At 31.4% G+C, this 22787-nt stretch overlaps 3 protein-coding genes across 4 annotated transcripts; 1 reads left to right on the top strand and 2 right to left on the bottom strand.

Annotated features, from left to right (window-relative positions):
* Positions 1 to 820: 820 nt before the first annotated feature.
* LOC110628153 (fimbrin-5) lies at positions 821 to 8056 on the top strand. Of its 2 annotated transcripts, XM_021774673.2 has the most exons (15): positions 821 to 970; positions 1535 to 1646; positions 1755 to 1925; positions 2069 to 2313; positions 2401 to 2572; positions 2953 to 2991; positions 3156 to 3224; positions 3326 to 3442; positions 3754 to 3965; positions 5436 to 5591; positions 5669 to 5868; positions 6398 to 6558; positions 6644 to 6740; positions 6940 to 7031; positions 7398 to 7982. In XM_021774673.2, the coding sequence occupies exons 2-15, from the start codon at positions 1560 to 1562 to the stop codon at positions 7569 to 7571; spliced, it is 1992 nt and encodes a 663-aa protein (XP_021630365.2). In that variant the 5' UTR covers positions 821 to 970; positions 1535 to 1559; the 3' UTR covers positions 7572 to 7982. The 2 variants fall into 2 exon arrangements, 1 of the variants encoding a protein (XP_021630365.2); XR_006347984.1 differs by lacking the exon at positions 6644 to 6740 and having other exon boundaries at positions 7398 to 8056.
* A 223-nt stretch (positions 8057 to 8279) lies between these two features.
* LOC110628154 (BTB/POZ domain-containing protein At2g04740) lies at positions 8280 to 12621 on the bottom strand. The gene is made up of 5 exons (XM_021774674.2): positions 11940 to 12621; positions 10033 to 10789; positions 9558 to 9594; positions 9347 to 9480; positions 8280 to 8911 (listed from the first exon to the last, which is right to left on the bottom strand). Exons 1-5 carry the CDS (start codon positions 12421 to 12423, stop codon positions 8560 to 8562), a joined length of 1764 nt encoding a protein of 587 aa, XP_021630366.2. The 5' UTR covers positions 12424 to 12621; the 3' UTR covers positions 8280 to 8559.
* Positions 12622 to 17190: 4569 nt separating this feature from the next.
* LOC110627294 (TBC1 domain family member 2A) lies at positions 17191 to 22204 on the bottom strand. Its single transcript, XM_043949114.1, has 7 exons — positions 21001 to 22204; positions 19607 to 19723; positions 18460 to 18638; positions 18284 to 18377; positions 18086 to 18163; positions 17860 to 17961; positions 17191 to 17776 (listed from the first exon to the last, which is right to left on the bottom strand). The coding sequence occupies exons 1-7, from the start codon at positions 21490 to 21492 to the stop codon at positions 17642 to 17644; spliced, it is 1197 nt and encodes a 398-aa protein (XP_043805049.1). The 5' UTR covers positions 21493 to 22204; the 3' UTR covers positions 17191 to 17641.
* Positions 22205 to 22787: the final 583 nt, after the last annotated feature.

The following is a 22787-nucleotide window of genomic DNA, read 5'->3' as shown; positions in this document are numbered from 1 at the left end:
ATAAATTTTAAAAATATCATGCATTTGTATTCATTTTTAATTTTAAATTTGTGATTTAATTTTGAATCGTCAGCATTTTGTGACATAAAAATTAGAATCATTTGTTAATAAGATAATATCTTATTATTTTCAAGCAAATTAAATTATAAGTTTTGAAGATAAAATCTATTAAACTAGATAATTTTTTATAATTTTTTCCATATTTTTTAATAAATTAAGTTTTAAGGAAAGTAGAATGTGATTTTATAGATTTTTTATTTTAAAATTTATATTTTAATTTATATTAAGAAATACTATCATATCGTTAATAAATAATTATAATTTTTAAATATTATCATAAATATTAATATAATCATATAACGATATATTAATTCAATATAAGTTCAACTACATATTCAAAATAAAAATGACTGAAATTATATACTATTTTGTTTATTTTTTTAATTAGTAATTATATATTATAAGTTAAAGCATATATTCAAAATAAAAATAATTGAAATTACATGCTATTTTATTTATTTATTTATTAATTAATAATTATATATTACTTATTTTATTATTGTTATTTATTAATAACACGATAATAAAAATATTATTTATCCTAAAATGAAAAAAGGAATGCAGATCATATATTTTTATATTTTTTACTTAAATTTTGTAGAACTCATAATTTTCATCTAGACAAAATATTTAATTATTTATAATTTGATAACTAGAAAAACATAAAATATTTTTTTACTCAAAAAATATAAAATATTAAAATATTAAAATAATTTAACAAATTTTCCTTATGTTTCATTTACGTATACTTCCTGCGTTCGCGGGTCTTAGAGGCAACACGCTTTTCACTCCTTGTCATTCAATCCATTCCTCCATTTTATATCTCCAGATTTTCACTTTCTCTTCTCTCTTTCTTTCTTTCTCTCGAAAACGAATCCAAATTATGAACAATTTCTGAATTTCTATTGAGGTTCGTTTGATCCCTCTTATTTCTTGATTTGTTATTCCACAATTTGCTTTCTCTTATGGCTTGCATTTCTTTTCGTTGATTCTCCTCTCATTTTGCATTGCTATTTTGATTTGTCACTATTATCATTTTATATTACTATTTCATTTCTCACTAATGTAGGATTATGTGAGCATGCATTCGAGTTCTCTTCATTTTCGAAAAAATTCCATTTGATTGTTTTTTTCTCAATGGATTTTCTTATTTAGAATAAAAAACTTTAATTTTTTATTTACAAAGTTATTTACAAAAATAAACCATTCATAATTCTTTGAGAATTTCTATAAATTATTTTCTTTTTAAATAAATAGTTTCAAACAAATCATTAAGTCACATATATGCACACTACTGTCTTTCAATTGGGGCTTTTTTTTTTCTCTTAATTTTGCTTTAATAGATCCAATTTTTTGAATTTTGGTACTGCTTCTTTGTTCAATATGAATCTTACATGTTCAAATTCTAATTTGCTTACGCATTTGATGTGTATATAAAATGATGGGCCACCTGTTTTGGTTTTGGTGACCCAAGGTAATTTGCTCGAAAGAAGACAAAGATGTCTACTTTTGTGGGAGTACTTGTATCTGATCCATGGCTTCAAAGCCAATTCACCCAAGTCGAGCTACGTACCCTTAAATCCAATGTAAACATCACTTCTTTTTTTTTTTTTTTTTTATTTGGGTTGTGGTTAAAATTTCATTTAAGTTCTTCATTAATTAGCAATGTCTAAATGGATTTTGCTTGGTTTTAGTATGTAGCTATAGGGACTCAAACAGGTCATGTCACAGTTGGGGAGCTGCCTCCTGTTTTTGTAAAATTGAAGGGTTTCTCAGAGGTTTTTAATGCGGATGAGATTAAGACTATATTGGGGGAGTCTTATTCAAACCCAAACGAAGAACTTGATTTTGAAACCTTCCTCCGAGTAAGTCTTTGTATGGCTTTCATTCTATTTCCCAATTGGGATTATTTTGTGGTTAAATCAAAGCACTGCTAAAGTTGAAAGAGAATTTTAATTATTGTTAACATCGTGTGTATATGTATATATATGGATTTGTTAATTGACAGGCGTATTTGAATGTGCAAGCACGAGTACCTGCAAAAGCAGGTGGAAGAAAACTGAAATCTTCTTGTTCATTTCTCAAAGCATCAACAACAACTTTTCACCATAACATTAATGAATCTGAGAAGGCTTCTTATGTTACACACATTAATAACTATTTGGGAGAAGATCCATTCTTAAGTAAATATCTTCCAGTAGATGCGGCTACAAATGCTTTATTTGATCTTGTGAAAGATGGAGTTCTTCTTTGGTACATATCCCATGTTCATTTGGGAATTCTGTAGTTTTGCTTTACTTTTTGGAAGATGTATTATGTGTTTATTGATGCTGTATGCAGCAAGCTTATCAATGTGGCTGTTCCTGGGACCATAGATGAGCGAGCTATTAACAAAAAAAAAGTCCTTAACCCATGGGAAAGAAATGAGAATCACACCCTCTGCCTTAATTCTTCAAAGGCTATTGGATGCACTGTTGTTAATATTGGAACGCAAGACCTTGTTGAAGCCAGAGTAAGTTGCTTTCTTCCAACTATTACTATTAGTTCAGATATCTTTTGTTGTTGTTGTTTTTTGCAATTTATTGAAGGTTACTATTTGTAAATGCAATCAAATGGACCACGAGTAGTGACGAACCTAAGGGGGACTAGCAGAGGCTGCCGCCCCCTGAAATTTTAATTTGGAACCGTAAGTAGATCGAGTATGAGTTTATTTTTCCCTAGATTTTATATATAAAATTAAAAGCTTGATTTTAATTGTTAAGTGTATACTTTGGTGCCACCTAAATATAAATGGTGCATCCATCACTGACCACGAGGGGAAGATGTGATTGAGGGTAAGTATTGGTCTATTTGCTTTTATAACCTTTGAACTGACTATTTTTTGTTTTGCAGCCTCATTTGGTACTTGGACTGATTTCCCAAATCATTAAGGTATTCAACTCTAATTTATTTCTCCTTGTAATTGCATATTACTGAGTATGATATTGAATATTTTGTGATGGTCATAGTCTCAGTTTAAGTTACAAGATCTGAAGAGTTTGAATATTTCTGCTTACCTTTATATCCTGTGTATTTCTATATGGTGACAACTTCAGATTCAACTGTTAGCAGATCTTGATTTAAAGAAAACACCTGAACTTGTGGGATTGGTGGATAACAGCAAGGTTTAGTTTTGCTTTCTTTATTTGCTTTGACAACATGGAGGTGGTTTACAAGGTCTACATATGCTATACCTTGTGTTTGCTTACTATATAATAAATTGCAGGAGGTAGAGGAGCTCATGGGTTTAGCACCTGAAAAATTGTTGCTGAAATGGATGAATTTTCATCTGAAGAAAGCTGGTTATGGTAAACAGGTTACAAACTTCTCTTCTGATGTGAAGGTAAGAATGTTTTCTGATTAATTAATGTAAAAATTCTGAATGTCTAGATTTATAGTGTTATTGACATGGTGGCTTTAAGCCGACATAACTTAATAAATGAACCAGCATGTTTGAGTGGATTTTTAGATTTTTTTTTTTTTAAATATGTTCACTTTTTTGTTTTCTTCAAGAAGTATATGGCATATAATAGCTTTAAGTTTAGTATCATTAACATATATTAATGGTACCTACAACTGCATTTTCTACCATGCTTTTACATTTTTTAGTTGAATCTTTTCCTCTTTTGTGATTGTGACTTTGAACATTTTCAGGATGGAGAGGCCTATGTTTACCTGCTTAAAACTCTAGCACCAGAACTCAATACCTCTGATGACGTGGCTTCTAGTGATCCCAAGCAGAGAGCAAACATAGTGCTTGAGCAAGCAGAGAAACTTGATTGTAAAAGATATCTTACTGCTAACGATATTGTTGAGGGCTCCCCAAATCTTAATCTTGCATTTGTGGCTCATATATTTCAGCACAGGTGAGAGAAGAAGAATACATTTTATGTGGTTTTCCTTGCATTTATTCTATCTTTTCTTTTTTTTTTTTTTCTTCTCCTTTTGAGTCTTCATTTGCAAATATCTGCCATCAACACTTCAGGAGTCCAATATGTATGTTAAATATGTTTTTGAGTAATATATAATTAATTTATTATTAAATATCTATTATATAATCTGTAATATGATCATCTGTTTCTTAATACAAGCATATTGCAGGGCAGATTTTCTACATTTGTAAGATGCAATCATTTGTTGGGTGCTATAATACTGGCGAGCTTCTTCAGTGAACAATTATTTACCTTTATCCATATTTACTTTAATTTTATATGATGATTCTGTGGTTGTTAGAATTATAATAGGAGCACCGAACCTTTTGCTCAACAAAAGCGTAGGCAAGGGTCAAGGGATGGTGTCAAATGTGAATCATTTGTGTGTACAACTACAAGCATATGTGAGCATGAACAATGCTGTTATGGAGTTCAACTTTAAGCGTATCTCCTAACTAATACATCTATTTTATGGCTTGGTAAAAGGAGAAGAACTTTTTTAAGTGTAGTTCTTTTTTTTTTGGCCCGAACATAAAGGGATAGGAGATTGGGTTGTTGAACAAACTAAATGCACTTACTGCCCTGTTAGTGCAAGTATAAAGTAATTTACAATAGTCTTTGAGATTTAATAGAATCTATAATTTTGTTCCTGCTTTTTTATTGAGAAACAATTAAGTCTTGAGATTTCATTTTGTTAACAAAATAAACCTATTAAAATTTACTATTGTACTATAACAATTCCTTCAACTTTAATTTTTATAACAGTTTAATCCTTATAGTTTTAATATTTATAACAATTTAGTCCCTATAGTTTTAATATTTGTAAAAATTCTGATCTTCATTTTAGTTTGGCTTCTTTAATTATAATTGACTAAAGGTGAATTTGACAAAAGGACTATTTGTTAACGAAATGAAAATTCAGAATTAAAGTGTTTCTTATAGATTAAGTTGTAGATTTTGTCAAATCTCATGAATTACATTGTAAATTACTTGAAAGAAAAATTACCATAAATGATGAGAACTTCTTTTAGTTGTTTTTTTGGAGTCTTAAATACATGGCCTAACTATAACATATGAAATGCCAGCTTCTGCCCTCAAATGAGAAATTCCAAGATGAACTTAGTCTATCTCGTCTGTGTTATTGATTAAGTATATAAATTAAAATCATTAAATATTAGTATAATCATGGATAAATACGCAATTTATTTATAATTATTGAATTGTGGTTGATGTAAAAAATCAGTCACATTGTAAACTGAGTCTATATAGTATTTCTCTTTCATTTGCATTGCTCATATTTCTAATTTTGGTGAATTGAAAAATGAAAATTTTGGTTTTTGCGGTGCATGCCATGCATGAGTAAATTATTTCTTATTTGTACTAGTGATTTGTCTTGCATTGCAGGAATGGATTGACAGCTGACGCTAAAAAGAAGTCATTTGCTGAGATGATGGAGGATGATACTCAAACATCTCGAGAGGAGAGATGCTTCCGACTTTGGATTAATAGTCTTGGAATTGTTACTTATGTTAATAACGTTTTTGAGGATGTCAGAAATGGGTGAGTTTTTTCATGTTTCTCGCAAGCATTATAAAGCTTTTCAACTCTTAATTCACATTTATCACTTGCAATTGCAGATGGGTTCTTTTAGAAGTGCTGGACAAAGTTTCACCTGGCTCAGTTAACTGGAAGCAGACAACTAAGCCTCCTATAAAGATGCCATTTAGAAAAGTTGAAAATTGCAACCAAGCAGTACAAATAGGGAAAGAATTGCTTTTCTCCCTAGTGAATGTTGCTGGGAATGACATTGTTCAAGGAAATAAGAAGCTTATATTAGGTTAGCTTGCTTTAATTTTATATATCATTTAAAAGTATGATTGTTCGATATTATCAATTTGTAGCCACTTTCATTGATTAATGTTTCTGTCTTTAAGTTATTGGATATCTTTTGCAGCCTATGCTATTTGAGCATTTGTGGTTTGAATTCATATGCTCCATCAAAACTTTTGCAATTTTTCTTGGTGTTGCTTCTAATTTGAATCAAATCTACATCAATGCTAGGATGTTGTATTTGCCTATGTTTCTATGAAAATAAAATAGTTATAAGGCTCTTTCATTTTGGATGCCTCGTTTATGTCTAGATTAATGCTCTATCTGTTAGTTTTACTAATTAGTATTCAGTTCAATAGTAACTGATGCACTTCAATAAGCACATTTGTGGATGTATTTTTGAATTGCTCTAAGAATAATCTCCATCAATTTTTGTTTCTCTTTCTCTATAATTTAATGATATTTTTGTTTAAAATTTGCTGCTTTTGATTCAATATTGGAAGTATTTGACTTTTGACCTTTTTTCTCATCCACAGCATTTTTATGGCAATTAATGAGGTTTACCATGCTTCAGCTTCTCCAAAACTTGAGATCTCACTCCTCTCACTCTGAAGAAATCACAGATAATGACATTTTAAACTGGGCGAACAACAAAGTGAAGAAAGTAGGTAAAACATCTCAAATGGAGAACTTCAAGGTAATTAATGAAAAAAGTAACTGTTTACAGTTAGTTAGATTTTAGCATATGGTTAGGTGTTTGATTTTTGACTTTTTGCTTTTAGGACAAGAGCCTTTCAAATGGAATTTTCTTTCTTGATCTTCTTAGTGCTGTGGAGCCAAGGGTAGTTAATTGGACAGTTGTTACAAAGGGAGAAAATGGTGTGTCATTATTATTTTTCATTTTTTAGGATCTTTATTTATTCAAAAGCTTGCAAATAAAAAATGGAATATTCTGAGCTTCGGCTATTTGGCTTTCGGAGGAGCATTAATTTGAACATATATATATGATTATTTGATGCAGCCTACATGAAGCTTTAATTGAAAGCCTCATTTTTTTTTTTCTAAATGACTTTTGCAGATGAGGATAAAAAGATGAATGCTACTTATATAATTAGTGTTGCTCGGAAACTTGGATGCTCCATTTTCTTACTACCTGAGGATATCATGGAGGTAGTTTTTTATTCTAAAATTAAGATATTTACACTTGTAATTGCCCTTGCTTGTATGAAGAAATATCATATTTATGCTGGAATGGGAGGTATTTTCCTTTCTTATGAATCCTCTAATTCTAGTGTATGGACCAGAGGGGTAATGCAATGTCCAAATTTTGACCCATGAATACCACATAAATTGTAATACCAACTAAATAAATTAACAAATTATAATTGCTAAACTTTGACTAGACATAGTTGACAGATATTGTTGAGTTGACACCCACAGATTGATGACTATTTTGCATTTTAAGTGACCCTTTTTTTTCAAATTCTTTGTTGGTTCGGCACTTCTAACCATAAACTACTTGCATGACCTTGACAGGTAAACCAGAAGATGATACTTGTTTTGACTGCAAGCATAATGTATTGGAGCCTGCAGCATCAAACTGTAGAATCAGAATCATCTGTTGTTGCTGAAGACATCATAGAGACATCATCTATAGAAGGGGATGTTACTATGGATGATGCTGCTTCCGACGCTGGTTCCGATTCTTAGGTTCGCAATGCAGCAGTTTAGTACTCATATAAGTAGAATCTGGTTGAAGTTAACAGATAATTACCCAGAAAGAAGCTTTATCTATAACGTGCCCATAAAACCACAGAAGAAAAAAAGTAATGTATATTATCATTTTATAAGCAGAACTTGATGCTCTTTGGCTTATTTTTTGACAGAAAATTGCATTCATTGTGCTGAATAATTTGATGGGGAGAGCTTTTTATGTTCATTCTTTGTTAGAGCTTTTTATGTTCATTCTTTGTTGATGAAAGGAAGGTGTTGATAGATGTCAGACAAAAACTTGGCTGCCATGGCAGGATGATGCGTTTGCTTCAATACTTGTCTTGCTGATTGGATCAATAAAGGCATTTCTGTAATCAGTTCAACCATTGATGTATTTTCATTTTTCATCCAAGCAAGACCACATTGTAGTCATTTAGCTTATTAGATAAAAACCAAGCATTGGCATACCAATTCACAAACAATTGATGATGAAGTATTGGGCGTCACATGCAATTAGAAACACACTTTCATTATACAATGAGAGTGGTATTTTTCGGTTGATTAATGTAGTTCATCTTGAAAAACAAAATTAAATAAACAAATAAAAGGAAATTGGTATCTTTATTTCATTTCCTTTGGCAAAGCAAGAAATTCATTGATAGAAGCACCAGAAAACAATTGAATGAAGAAACTCCCAGGCTTTTTGTTAGTTACAGAATTCATTTTTCACTATAAAGAGAAAAAAAAAAAAAAAAATCCAAAGACACAGGTGTTTGAGCAGCAAGAACTGCAAACCCTCAACTCACTTGGCCTTTTTCTGGTCTGTCTACATCTATAAATACAGAACTTCTATAACTCGTACAACATTTATTTATGTATCCATCTAAAAAGAAATGTCTGAACACCTCCTTTCTTCTTCTTCTTCTTCTTCTTTTGTCATTCCCATCTAAGTTTGTGTAATGGTAACGAAAACGAGATACAAAAATCATCCAGAACAGTCTTCAATAGCATCAGTTGATTCATTAGATTTCTCTTTCTCAGCCACAAGCATCAGCATCTCAAGGCGCTTGTCAAAAAGTAATGCACTCTCATCTCTTTTATCAAGCTCAGCAGCTTCAGCTTCAAGCCATTTCTCTCGCAAATCATCCAGAAGATTTCCTTGGTCTGTATTTAGAATTGCTCCTGGAGCACTTGGAACTGTGGTGCGAAGCGAAGAATCACCAGACGGTGGAGGGAGTGTCAGAAGAATTGCTCGGAACTCCCGAGTATCAGCAAAAGTCTCAAAGTTACAAGCCACCGTATCCAGACAGTATTCCCGGATTTTCAGGACGCCATACCTGCACGATATCGTCAATTCACCATCAACAACTTCATACACATAAACTAGTTGAGCAATCAGAAGGTATTCTATAGTTCAATCAACAGGGCTATCTTTTAACCATCTACCAAAAAAATTTGTTTCTTTGCATTTCCTTATAACAAAAAGTAGAAGCTCAGATTAGCCCTAGATGATGGCCTAACTAATGGCAGACGTTCAAAAATTATAACATTTTCAGGGGTCTCTATGGCAATCAACCATGACAAGGAGCATCGTTTATGAGTCCTAAACTTGTTATGAATGTCTCAACAACAAGAAGCATCTCTGGATACATGCAAATAACATGTCAGATGCTAACTTGAATAATATTCACTCGAATCAATCTCAAATACTTTCAGGTAAAGAAGTTAACCAAAATATTTAAGAGATATCAAGGTCGACAGAAGCAACTCACATGTCTGACAATATAAGCCAATGACACAGTTCTGCAGGTGAAACCGTCTCCAGATGTGGCAAAAGTACATCAGCTACAGCACGCTTAAGAGGAAATAAAAGATATCTCGAAGCAGCATCAAACATTTCCTCCGCCTGCGCAAACAATACAGTGGGTATTGTACACATATTTAACTCACGTGACAAGTCATTTTAATTGAAGTATAAGATACCTGATCTGGGTCTATATCCTTCAAACTATCAGTATACCTGAACCAACCAAGGTTCAAAATAAGTCCTCAAATAATTAAGTATAGTTTTGATAATTACCAATTGAATTGCATATAACTGTTAATGATTCAAAAGATGGTTGATTATACATTGCGTATTAGGACTTAGGAGAATGTTGATTAAGCAACATATCTGATCACTGAAATCAAAGGTTTACAGAACAACTGAAGTCAGAGATGATTGATATGCATCACATTCACATCTTAGGAGAACTGATTAGTCAACATTTCTCGTCAACACATCAACAGAATCTTTGACCCAAAAAAAAAACACATCAACAGAATTTGTAGGTCGAAGAAACACTGAAATGAGGGATGATAATGCTACAACCAGAAGATTATACTTGAGAATAACTAAATAATATCCCAAACCTTATTTTAGTTCGCTAGAAATCTTTGCAAAACAGAAAAAACTTACATATATTCCAGCATTTTCTCCAATGTCTCCACGTTTAAATCATGTTCTTCAAGACATGGAAGAGAATCGACAAGCAATTCATCCTTCCCTTCATGAAAATCCTTCATCCGGGACAACCTTGCTCTAAAGTACTCTGACCTCGATGCTAAAAGCACTTGATGGCAGCGAAAAATTTTCTTATCCACTCTTATACAAACATCAGCAAGGTCATCAGAATCACTCATCTGTATTGCACCAGTGGAATATATTAAACTATCAACACTGCCATCCAGATTCCACTCCAAAGTGGATTTTGCTAGGGAAGTATGAAGGATATGATGCAATGCAGTGGGAAGTCGGTCTTCCTCAGGAAGTGATGAGCCCTGTAAGATAAACCGTTTCTGTGAATTATCCACATCTCTCAATGCTTTGTACTCGGCATATTTTTGATGAATCAGTTCTTTCTCAAGAATTCTTTGTAAGGATTCACATTTGCACACTTTGCATATTCTTACAAGATCTTCCATGTCGTCAACTGCAATGTCTAGTCTGTCAGAATAGAAGAAGTGAATAAGGCTGTAAAGTGCAGCATAAGACAATTTTTCCCTTGCAAATCTCACTTCGGATCGATCTCTCCAATCAGTTTCAAACTTTCTCTTAAAAAATGGTGACCGAGCACTTAATATGACTCTGTGAGCTTCAATAGGCCTAGCTTGAACAAAAAATACAACATCTGGACTCAAGCAGTTGGAATTGGACATCTCACTGGATGAAACACCTACTCAATAATGTAACACATCAAATGTCACCATCCATATTGTCCTACGAAGAAAAGAAATGCACAACCACAAGAAGCTGTCTGGCCATTGAAAACACACAACGCATCAACCATAACATTCTAGATTATTCCAGCAAAAATAGAGTTTATAAGTATTCATTATTTTGCGATAATATGCATAAGAAACTTTCACAGAGGTTTGAAAATGGCAACAGCATTTTGGCAAAATCTGAAGATTGCCATCGTCGCTACTTGCCAAAAAAAATGTCATCTCTACTTCACAAAAGAAAAAATAAAAGAGAAGAAAAAATATTGCATAAATTCTTGCTATAATATCACATGGATTCATCCCTATCAGTGAAAAAGGGCAATCCATATCACACAAAAATGCCATTGTTATAGTTTGTCTAAGCCTTTTCCACTTAAGTCAATTCAATCACAAAGTTAGCAAACCAACAATCCAACCTCATATCTCCTACAAATTTTATGAAGTAGATTGCGTTCCCCATCCTATACTCATACCAAAACTCTTTTTCGGTTTAGATTTTATGCATCAGATCACTAGTCCCAAATATTCATTCCAGAATCACCCCACAAAAATTCAAACCACTTTTAACTCCAGACGTTCCTGTGACTAGAACAGACCCAATAAATCTAAAAATCCATGATGTTATATTGAACCCACTTGCTGCAAAACCCAAAAAACAAAAAACAAAGTAATTAACTGGAAAGAAAAACTATAGAGAAAGAAAGAAAGTCCTTAATTTCAATATGATTATCACACTTTCATATAAATGGCACTAGCTTACACCCAATGATTCTTTAATCCAGACCATTTATAGTTCAAAAGTCAAAATACAAGAATAAAGAACAGCCATTTTTCACCAATATGGTTCAGATGATTACAACAGAATTCCAAAACAATAGCATTCTTCCAATTGAACACTTCAACCCCTGATAAGTACACTATCCAGACACTTGATTCAGTTCACGATTACCAATAGGTATCGATACAGCAATCCATTAGTGATTGGATCACCAAAAAAAATTAATATAAAAGCACCAGCAATAGCCAATTAAAGAATGCAACTTTCTTTCAGCTACTGCAAGTGACAACCCAAAAAATTGGAAGGGGAAAAAAGGCACCGACCTGAAACATGAAAACCACCCAGCGCAGCCTGCTCCAAATAGGCCTTATTGGCAGCACAACCCAAGAAAGTCTCTCTTAGAGCTGCCTGCAACGGCCCCAAAGGGGGCGGTCTGGCCTCAAAAGCTTTCAAAAGCTTCCTAACCTTCAAATTCAAGGCAGCATAGTGACATCTATCCCCATCAAAAGTATGCTCGGAGCATATAGCTCCACTTTCGAGCAACATCCGCGCGGCGTCAAGGTGGCCGGCCAAGCAAGCATAGTATAACGCGACGGAGTCCCACTGGTCACGGGCGTTGACATTGACGCCTGATTCCAGCAAGTAGCTAAGGCGGTCGACGTCGCCGGCACGAGAGGCCTCGAAAACATCGCCGTTTGGAACTTTCTTGAGCGGGAGAGAGGAGGTGAAATCGGAGGGGTCAAGGTCGATTTCGTCGAGGTCTGCGTCGAGGGTCCATCCAGAAGGGCGTTGTGGTGTTGGGGACATTTCTGGGTAAAGATTTTCTTCTTATGGGAAGTTTATAATACAGATTTTAAAGCAATCACCATTTTTGTTGAAGGGGTTTAGTTTTCAGGTTCCAAAGCTGGGAGCTTTGAACCCAGATTTTCCTTTCGGATATCATTTTGAAAATTATGTGTTTATATATAAAAATTGAAGGAAGATTTTCTTTCCGTAATTGTTTTACCATGAAAATGGGAAGTAGGGATAGATACTAGTCATGTTCTATTTAGCACCTTTTAGTTTAACTACAGAATATATTTGATAATCATTTTATAATTATTTTAATTATTACTAATAGTTTATTTTATTAATAAAATAAATATAAATATTAATTTATTATAAAATATATATAATAATTAAAATAATATCACTTCAAAAATCTTAAATATTTGTCCTACAAGTATCCTTTATTTCAACATTACATTATCCCTATATAACAATAAAATAACAAAAATATAAAAGAGATAATAATAAATTTATGAAATATAATTATTTTACTCTTCAGACAAAAAATAAATAAATTTTCTTTTTATTTTTTAAAAAATAATAAATAGAAAATATTTTTTATTTTCTATTTTTCTTTCTCTTTCTTACTATACTCATTTATTTGTACCCTTTTAACTTTTTATATCCATTTTCTATAATATATTTCCTTTACATTATGTTTGGATTGACAAAAAAAATAATTTTAGATATTAAATATCTTATTATTTAGTTTTTATAATATAAATAAAATTTATTAGTTAATTTTTTAATTTTATAAAAATTAAATTAACATGTTAAGTTTTTTTAATATTTAATGGTTAAAATTAATAAAATGATTAATCAGTAAATTTTTTAATATTTTAAAAATATTTTAATATATTTTTTAAAATTAATAAATTAATTAATAAATTTCATCCGTTTGGAAATATTAAATAGTAATTTTTTATTATATAATATAATTAATTATATTTTAATAATAAAATTATTATTATTATATATGAAAATTATATAATTATGACTTTTAACTTTTATTTATTTTATTTATTTTTTAGCAATTACAGTCACCACTATTTAGAAATCGTTGTCACTGTCTGTTCCATCAGTGTCTAACAACTAATACCTTTAATACAGCCTAACTACAGCCACCATCATCACCAACAGTAACCGGCTACCACCGTCACCGTGGCCGCCATCATCACAATGGGCTTAGCAAGGGTATGGCCAGTGGCCTGTCCCCCAAGCTTCAAAGGATTTTATATATATATATATATATATATACTATTTCTTCAACTTAGTTTTAATAAATATTTTGACAAAATTATTTTATATTCTTTAATAATTTAATCAACTATTTCATCTTTCTTTTTAAATAGAGAATACTTTATTAAATAATTGTTAATTTTTCCACTTAAAAGAGAAAAAATTACATAATAATTTTAGTGATTTTTCTTATCAATTGGAAGTTTTCTATCTATTAAGTTGTCTCTTCATTCACTTAACAATTAATCATTCACTCAGATATTTAAAAAGTTTCCATTTCAATACTCTCTATTAAAGCTTGTATTTGATTATTTTCTTATTTACATCAAAAGAAAAATTACTAAAAAATTTATTACAAATAAGATCTTAGATAAATTCGACACAGTGAAATAGTGATATATACAACTCAAAAAATAGAAAAAATGCCAGTGTGTATATATATAAATATATATTTTATATAATTTATAATTTCTCCCTATAAAAAATGAAAGAATAGAAAACCAAATCTAAATTATCTTAATTCAAAAAAAATGAAATTGGGTTCTAGAGTCTTTAAAGGAGTTTTTATTAGGTATGCAGAAAATTTTAAAATTTATAGAATATTAAATTTTGGTTCTAATGTGATTATAGAATCGAGAGATATTGAATTTATTAAAAATAAATTTCGCAATGATTCAGATTTCAATCAATGATTTAATAATAATTCTTTTATTAAACTAAGAACTGTTTTGAAACCAAATTTAAGCACCATTCAAAATAATAATAATAATAATAATCCTAATGAAATTAGGAGAAGTCGATGTGTTAGAATTTTTAAAGAATGTTTTGATTTTATATCCTCACAATCTATTGTTTTTCTAGTTGAAGGTAATAGAATTGAAATATTTAATAAAATTTCTATTTTATTAAATATAGAGGATGATTCTAAAACGTTTTAAGAAGCAATATAGTCAAAAGGATGCCTCTTTTTGGAAGGAGACTATTAATGATTAAATGGATTCATTAAAATATAATAATATTTGGCTTCTAGCAGATTTACCACATGGTTTTAAACTAATTGGCCGTAAATGAGTTTTCAGAAGAAAGTATAATACAAATGGTTCAATCTAAACTTTTAAAGTAAGACCGGTAGCAAAAGATATTAAATAAAAGAAAGAAATATATTATTCTGATATCTATGCACCGGTGGCTAGAATCACTTCCATTAGAATTCTTTTGGCTTTAGTATCGATATATAACTTATATGTTCATCAAATGCATATTAAAACTGCATTCTTGAATGGTGACTTGGATGAGGAAGTCTATATAAAACAACCTGAAGGTTTTGTTCTACCAAAAAATGAAAATAAAGTTTACAAATTAGTTAAATTATTGTATGGATTAAAACAAGTACCCAAACAATGGCATGAAAAGTTTAATTATGTAATTTTAAAATATGGTTTTTAGCATAATAGTGCAGATAAATGTCTTTATTTTAAATTTACATATGATTTTAAAGTTATTATATATCTTTATGTAGATTGTATGTTAATTATTGGTACTAACATGTTAGGTGTGATATGTTATGCATTGTACTAGACTTGATATTGCTTTTGCAGTATATAAATTGTCAAGATATACTAGTAATTCTAGTATAGAATATTGAAAAGCAATTGCAAGAGTACTTGGTTATTTAAGGAAAACTATGAATTACAGATTGTTTTATAATAAGTTTTCTATTGTCTTAGAAGGTTATACTGATGCAAGTTGAATGACTAGTATTGATAAGAATAAATCTACCTGTGGATGAGTTTTTTTACTCTAGTAGGTGGTGTTGTTTCTTGGATATTAAAGAAATAGACATGTATAATACATTCTACTAGGGAATCTGAGTTCATAGCTATTGGTATAACAGGTAAAGAAGCAGAATGGCTGAGAAATTTATTATTGGATATAGAGTTGTGGTCACAACCGATGCCAGCTATTTCCTTACACCGTAATATATAGTCAAGCAACCATATCTAGAGCATATAGTAAAATATATAATGATAAATCTAAACATATAGACTTAAGACATGAATATATAAGGCAACTAATTACTGATGGAATAATAACAATTATTTATGTTAAGTTTTGTAATAACCTGATAGATCCATTTTCTAGAAGACTCGAGAGAAATTTAATAGAAGGTATATCAACAGGTTTAGGGATAAGACTCGTTAGTTAGACTTATTAATAATGAGAATCCAACTTTTTTTAGCAAATCATTGAAATAAAGTTTAAAGGCTAAGAACAAATTAATAATTAAGGAAACTAAACATTAAATTTGTGATCATTAAATAATACATAAGGTTAATACTAGCTTGTAAAAGAGAATGAGTAATGACACTCTTAATGAAATAATAACTTATTTAAATAAGACATGAGAACGGAAAAAATAATATATTTCACGTAAAAAATTATAAAATTTTTCTAATATTTATATCACGAAGAATTTTAATTTAAAAATGAAATTTTTTGAAAGAACATTTTCAATTCTCTCCAGAATTAATAGAATCATATTACAAATCAAAGACTTGACATTTGATTCCTCAAAGTTCAGTTTCATTCTTGTTCCTGCCGCCCAAGAAGCACAGTTACAGTTCCTCACTTGTATATAAGCCAATCATTTCATTTCATTTTCTGGTTTCTGTCATTTCTGTTGCTTAGATGCTGTATCGCTTCACTTTCTGTTGTTTTGACGTTATCAGACCAGACAAGAATCCATGATACATTACTTTCAGATAGCCTCAGGCATGGTGGATGGTCCCAGATCAATGATCCTCTCTTTGTTTTCTTTCTCCAGACGATCATATGTAGCACCTGTTAATATTTTGGATAAAACAGTATGATAATGAAATCTACAATTATCTCCTCGGTAGGTAGGATTGGTGAACCGAAAGGAGACCTTAGAATTCTCTACTGTTTTTGAAAACAAATTTTTTTCAAAAATTATTTAGCTATTATTTAATTTAGGTAACTCAGCTAACAAATTTCAAGATTTTAGAAGGTGTTAAAATTTATTTTTAACCAAATAAAATATTATAATAATTAGAAAAAATTACCAATTAATTTTTATTTAAAAAATACTTAAATTTTCATTAATTTTTATCTATAATCTCATATTATTAATTTTTAACACTTTTTATTTTTTAATTTTTATTTATTAAAATATTTCAATACTTATTCCAAATAATATTTACTTGCTAATTTTATATTATAATTTAAGAAAAATATAAAAATAATATGCTAGTTTTTATGCAATTCATACTTGGCTTTTGTGCCTCTTTCCAATAAAAAAATTATATTTATATTAAATTATACACATTTATAATTAAAATTAAATTAAATTATATATATATATCTTAATACTTATAAATATCTATATATAATTTTACTAAAATTACAAAAATATATTTAAAAAAATTAGGTAAAATCAGACTTTTCACTACAAATTAAGATAATTTAGGTATTTTTCAGGCAAAATACTTGGTAAAAATAAGAATTCAAATAAAATAGCAAACATTAATTTAGATCAATAGAATTTGATCCTTCCAGTTCTTGTTCGATCGAAATTCTCACAAACTGTGCACAACCCTAATGGTGGCACTGCTTATAGCTAAAAATACAGCAAGTTAGAGAAAGAAAGAAAGAAAGTTGCCAAATAAAACAAGTCCTAGAAATTTCTGGAGATGAACAACTCACATCAGAAACCAAATTTGCAAGGTAGTAAAAAGCCAGTGATGCCCTGACTTACATATTTAATTTAATTCCATATGTTGCAACAATCCATAATTTACATTTAACAACATAGTACATCCTTGAAAGCAGCAGACTCTCTTTACTGTGTCCCCCTTCTCCTACCACAGACATAACTGGATAACAGTTATTTGGAATGTCTTTAACTGTAACAACTTTGATCAAACTGTAATAATAACAGTTATTTCTCATCCATACTCAATGAGTTTAGTCTTCTCAATCTTTGATCCAGCTCTGCCATTACTGCCGGTTGCTGCTTTTTTCTTTGCTTCGATATCGCGTTCGTTGTCATTGAACCTATTTTATCAAATGCCACCTGCAAGATTTGTGTTTTACATGTTTCAATCTACAAATCTATGTGATCAAAAGAAAAGAAAATCAAGTAGTAAGTTGCTTTACCGTCAATAATTCGTCCGGATCAAAGAGATGATGGGTGGTTTTCTGTAATATGCTAATTACATCGCCGACATGATGAGTTAGAAGCAGCTCTACTTCCTTCATCTGCAATTGAAAGTTACAACTTTTATTTTCTTATACTTCTGTAATTACAGATATTCAAGGAACTCACAAGCTTGATTACAAAAATTCATGCAATATGAAGAACTTAAAGACAGCAGCATTGCACCTTAAATATAGCCAAAGCTACATGAAATAGAACCTTTGCTCCCTCGAAGAAAAGAACATCCCACACTCGCAGAGTTGTCTGCGCAGAAAACACACAGATGATAACGTTAGTTATCGAAGAATAGCTCAACTCGATCAAAACAAGATGCAGAGGAAAGGGATTGGGTGTGGAGGGAAGGGGGATTGGCACTTTTCTAACCTCTGAAGGCAAGCTCTTCGAGAAAAGACACAAGAACCATTCGGTGGCAACAAGGGACACATTAAACTCCAGTTCTTCCAAATGAGCAGCTATCCTGCAATTTTCTTTTCCAATTTTATACAAACTCCAAAGTCCAAATATTTAATGAAAAGCAAAAGTCGCTGAACGGAAAATACCTTGGGCACTCTTTAACAAGCAAATCCTTGAAAACCCTTTGTTCAACATGACATCCTGACAAGTTATTTGTGTAGCAATCATTAACTAAGACATTTTCCAGAAGGACAGCAAGCATCCAAAACACATCTTCCTCTGTTTTCATCACAAGCAATAGCAGGGCTGCAACATAATTTAAACCCTGCACAAAGGATAATTACAGTACTCAATATAAAAGTAGATTCCTTATTTATTAAAGAAAAATCGCAACGGGATAAGAGTAAGTCATGAGTGATAGCTCCTAGAAAACAATGGAGGAATTAGTAGCTAGTAGGAACCATTTTTCCCCTCAAATTCAATTACGCAAAATTACATATCGGAAACAGAATCTTAGTAGGTGATGATGCATCCCTTAAAATTTCTAAATTCAAAAAATGTGTTACATTTTCTTACAATTAGCCACAAATTGAAGCGATAGTTCTGATTAGGATATGCAAGTACAGAAATTTTGAGATGATAAATATTCTGGAATCAATTCTACAATGGTAAAAAAACCTATCCATGCTTTAAAAATCAGCCATGGATTTAGATGGATCCAATGTTGGATAGCTAAGGAAGCATAATGACAATAGAACAAAACTTGTATTCTGCAATCTCAAGACATTTAGCATATAGTGCTATGTAATAATCCGACTAATTTTAGTCGAAATAACTTTTGGACCCATTTTTCAAACTAGCTCCACACGATTACTAGAGAGGCTCTAATGCCAATTGTAACCGTCCATCTAAAGTTAGACTAAATAAATTTTGGACCCATTTCCATTTAGCTCAAAATGGTTAACCCAAATTATTTGGTAGTCTTGAGCTAGCTATTATATATCCTATAAAATCTCTAGTCTCCCACTGATGTGGGAATTGGTTGTTACATAAGTATTAGAAAAAGGCGTCTTTTGAAATGAAACCATGATATATGACATGAAGTTTGAATCAAAATTAAAACTTCAAATATGCAATTTGTATCAAGATCCATCTTGATCTGTTGCCATTTTCCAAAGCCATGTGGAACAATTAAGCAGCAAGATCATGCTATTATCTGTTGTATGCTCATAGTTCTTAGCATTTCATAAATGTACATCATCACCACATAATTTTAACACCATAATTACCCACCTGGCAATACCCAACATCAGAATCACGGAAAGAATAAGCAACGAGAACACGTCGGAGTGCAGCATGACCCTCTGGAGTGTCCAACCATGGGTGACCAGGAAAGGTTCTTGGCAGATCCTACAAGAATAGAAGAAGATAGAATCAAACAAAGCCAAAGCAATCTGATGGCAACACAGACAAACCTGAAGGAGAAAATAGTTGGAAAGGGAAAATATATATGCATGCGTGGGCGTGCCCGCATGTATTTTATTGAGAAGACTAGATTACATAAAAGCATCAAAATAAACAAAGCAACAATTAGTTAACCAATCTAATATGTTTCATCTTTTATAATTATAGCAGTATTGCATACATAAACAAACACACTGCATAAGAAAATTGTGACATCTTTCCTTGGGCTGTTTATTGGTTGGTTAGGATGGGGAAAAACAAAACGGTCTTCTAAGAACAGGAAAAGAGCCTCTCTGTTTTTAACAGGTCTTTGGGCTAGTATTCTTTATTCTTTCCTATTGCAGTAACACTTATGATCATGTTTTTTCCCATCTCGAATTTTGTTGATTTCCTCTCCTGTAAACACTCTTCTTTCTTTGTACTTCAGTTCCAGTCTCTTAGGGAAACAGTTCCTCTTTCCCTAATCAATAGAGCTCAGAACCAGGAGTAATGCCTAGGATTAGAGAAAAAGGCATCAAAATAGTACATATAGCAACCCATCTCATTTCTTCATATTTAAGCAGGAAAACTGAGATCTGTTGAAAATTTACTCCTCTAAAATAGGAAATGAAATGAAAAAGATGCTAAATACACATTCCTGATTGGCGGATCTACGACCAGATAATAGCCAGTGAATCCTGTGTGATTATTCGCCCTATCATAAGCATTCAGCATCATCATTAAGCAACTTTTATAACTTAAATAACCTGCTGCTAAACCTAATTACAAAGAGAAAGCAAGATAAACTTATTTAATCTAATTAAGTAAATGCAAAGTTGTTCATTTTAATTTCATCTAGGATGAATGTAAACTGATACTAATCTAAAGAAGAGCAAATCCCCATCTTTCCAAAAGAAACTTAAACCTGCAGAAAGCTCTTGTAACTGCTAAATCTACAACCATCAAACTCAATCAGAATAAACCAAAAATTTCAGAACATGATCATCGCTGCAATACAAAAGCTAATGCACTTAAATGTACAATCAAACCCATAAAACCATCAAATCTAAGCAATAAGTCATCAATAACAACCAGCTAAGGGAAAAGAAAAGAAAAGAAAAGATAAGAGAAGGGCAAGAAAAAGAAAAACTGCACACGGCAATGCACCAAAATTAGATCATTAATCTAAACAAAACCAAACCACCGCCACAACATTATGCAAAAAAACCAAAAAGCAAACTCACATGATCAATCTGCCTCGTAGCAGGTGTAACCTTCCCTTCAACAGCCTTAGTCATATCATTGTAATAGCTCTCAGGCACCGTAGACTTCTTCTTTGCAGCTCCGGAGAGCGAAAACCAAACCTTAGGCCTAAGTACAGGAGGTATTCCCTTTCTTATAAGCTTCTTCAAAGTGATTGCATTAGTTAAATTAGACAATTTAAGAGAGGATTTCAACGGAATCCCTTCAACAATTGAAGTAACCTGAGGCTGCAAATACCAATTAGCACCTTTGCTAGCCTCTAATGCCCACCAAAGTCTCCCTTGTTGTCTCACCTTCTCTCTAACCTCATTCAATACATTAACATCATCCACATTGCCTTCTACAGTGAATCCATAAAGGTCTTGGAATTTGACTGTTATACTTGCCCTTCTTGCATGAATGCTTGGCCTCAAGACTGGGATTTGAGACTGGAATTCGAAAGAAACTTCTCTTTTGGGATGTGTTTTGTACATATCTAGATTTTCTTTTTATGGGGGTGTTGGGATAGATCAAGAGATGAAAATAAAGAGAGAAATGGAAACAAAAAGAAAGGATTTTTGTCAAATAAAAAAGGCTACTGGCTTGGAAATATGCGAAATGGTCAAGTTTCGAAGCCTAGCAGCTTGGAATTGAACTAGCCTCAAATGGGTATTTAAGTATTTGATAAAAGAAGACTCCCAAACAAAAATTATCAAAGAAAAAGGTAAATATAATACATTTGAAAATGGCTATGAAAGATCCTTCCTTTATGCCATTCCCAAAAGCTTAAAAATCTAAACAAGAAGCACCCACAAAATAGAAGGAAAAATTAACAACACCAGTAAATCTTTTACCTTTTCAGACAGGCCCATGAACAAAGAAATGGAATATTGAGACAACAAGAGAGTCCCAGAGAAGGAAAAAAGTTTATTTAAAGGGGAAAACTCAATGAAGAGCAAAATCCAGGAAAAAAAAAAAAAGAAGAAAAAAAAAGAGAGAGATTCCTGGAAATGCATATACAAAGAGAAAAAAGAGAGAATTGATTATCGAATTTTGGCTATTCGTGAATCTAGAAGAACAAAAGATCTTACAAACAAATGGATGATAAGGAGAAAAGTCCCACGTTTTGGGGAGCTTACAGCTTGAAGAAAATGGAGGACCCGACGGGAATATAGGCTGTCTGAGGTGTACTTCTCTGGCGAAGGACAAATGAAGTGGTAAACTTCAAGGGACGAAACTGAAAAAAATTTATCTGTTTTTGAGGGACTAATCTATAATTTTCTTTTACATACTTCTCATAAATAATTTTTTACTTTTTTTATAATAAAGTTTAATTTTCTTTTTTCAATTTAAAATACTATAATGCAAATTCATTTTGAAAAGTTATAGAATTAGACTTGAGTGCATAATTGATGAGAGACGTTGGTAATGGTAAAGATAGAGAGAGACTATTTGCTATTTTTGCATTTCTTTTATTATTCCTAAATTGCCCTTTAATGTTACTTTTGCTGGACAATAACCTTTGTTTATCATCATTTTAGAAATAATATTTAAAATTCCCTTTTTAATAAACAATTAATAAAAAAAGAAACTTTTTCAAAGTGTAATTTTTTATTTCATAGGATAACGGATAAGCAAAAACACTAAAAATAGTTAATTGAAAATGAAAGATTATCCAACTTTGAAACAAAGTTACCATTCCTCGCACTGCACAGCGCAATTCCACCGCGGTCTGGCTAAAATTGCCGCTTCTTCCAGCTTTATAATTCGAAACGCTTTTTGTTCAAAA

Source organism: Manihot esculenta, chromosome 12, assembly GCF_001659605.2.
Source record: "Manihot esculenta cultivar AM560-2 chromosome 12, M.esculenta_v8, whole genome shotgun sequence".
Taxonomy (NCBI): Eukaryota; Viridiplantae; Streptophyta; class Magnoliopsida; order Malpighiales; family Euphorbiaceae; genus Manihot; species Manihot esculenta.
Note: the sequence above shows the minus strand (reverse complement) of the source record. Positions and strands in the feature narration are given on the sequence as shown.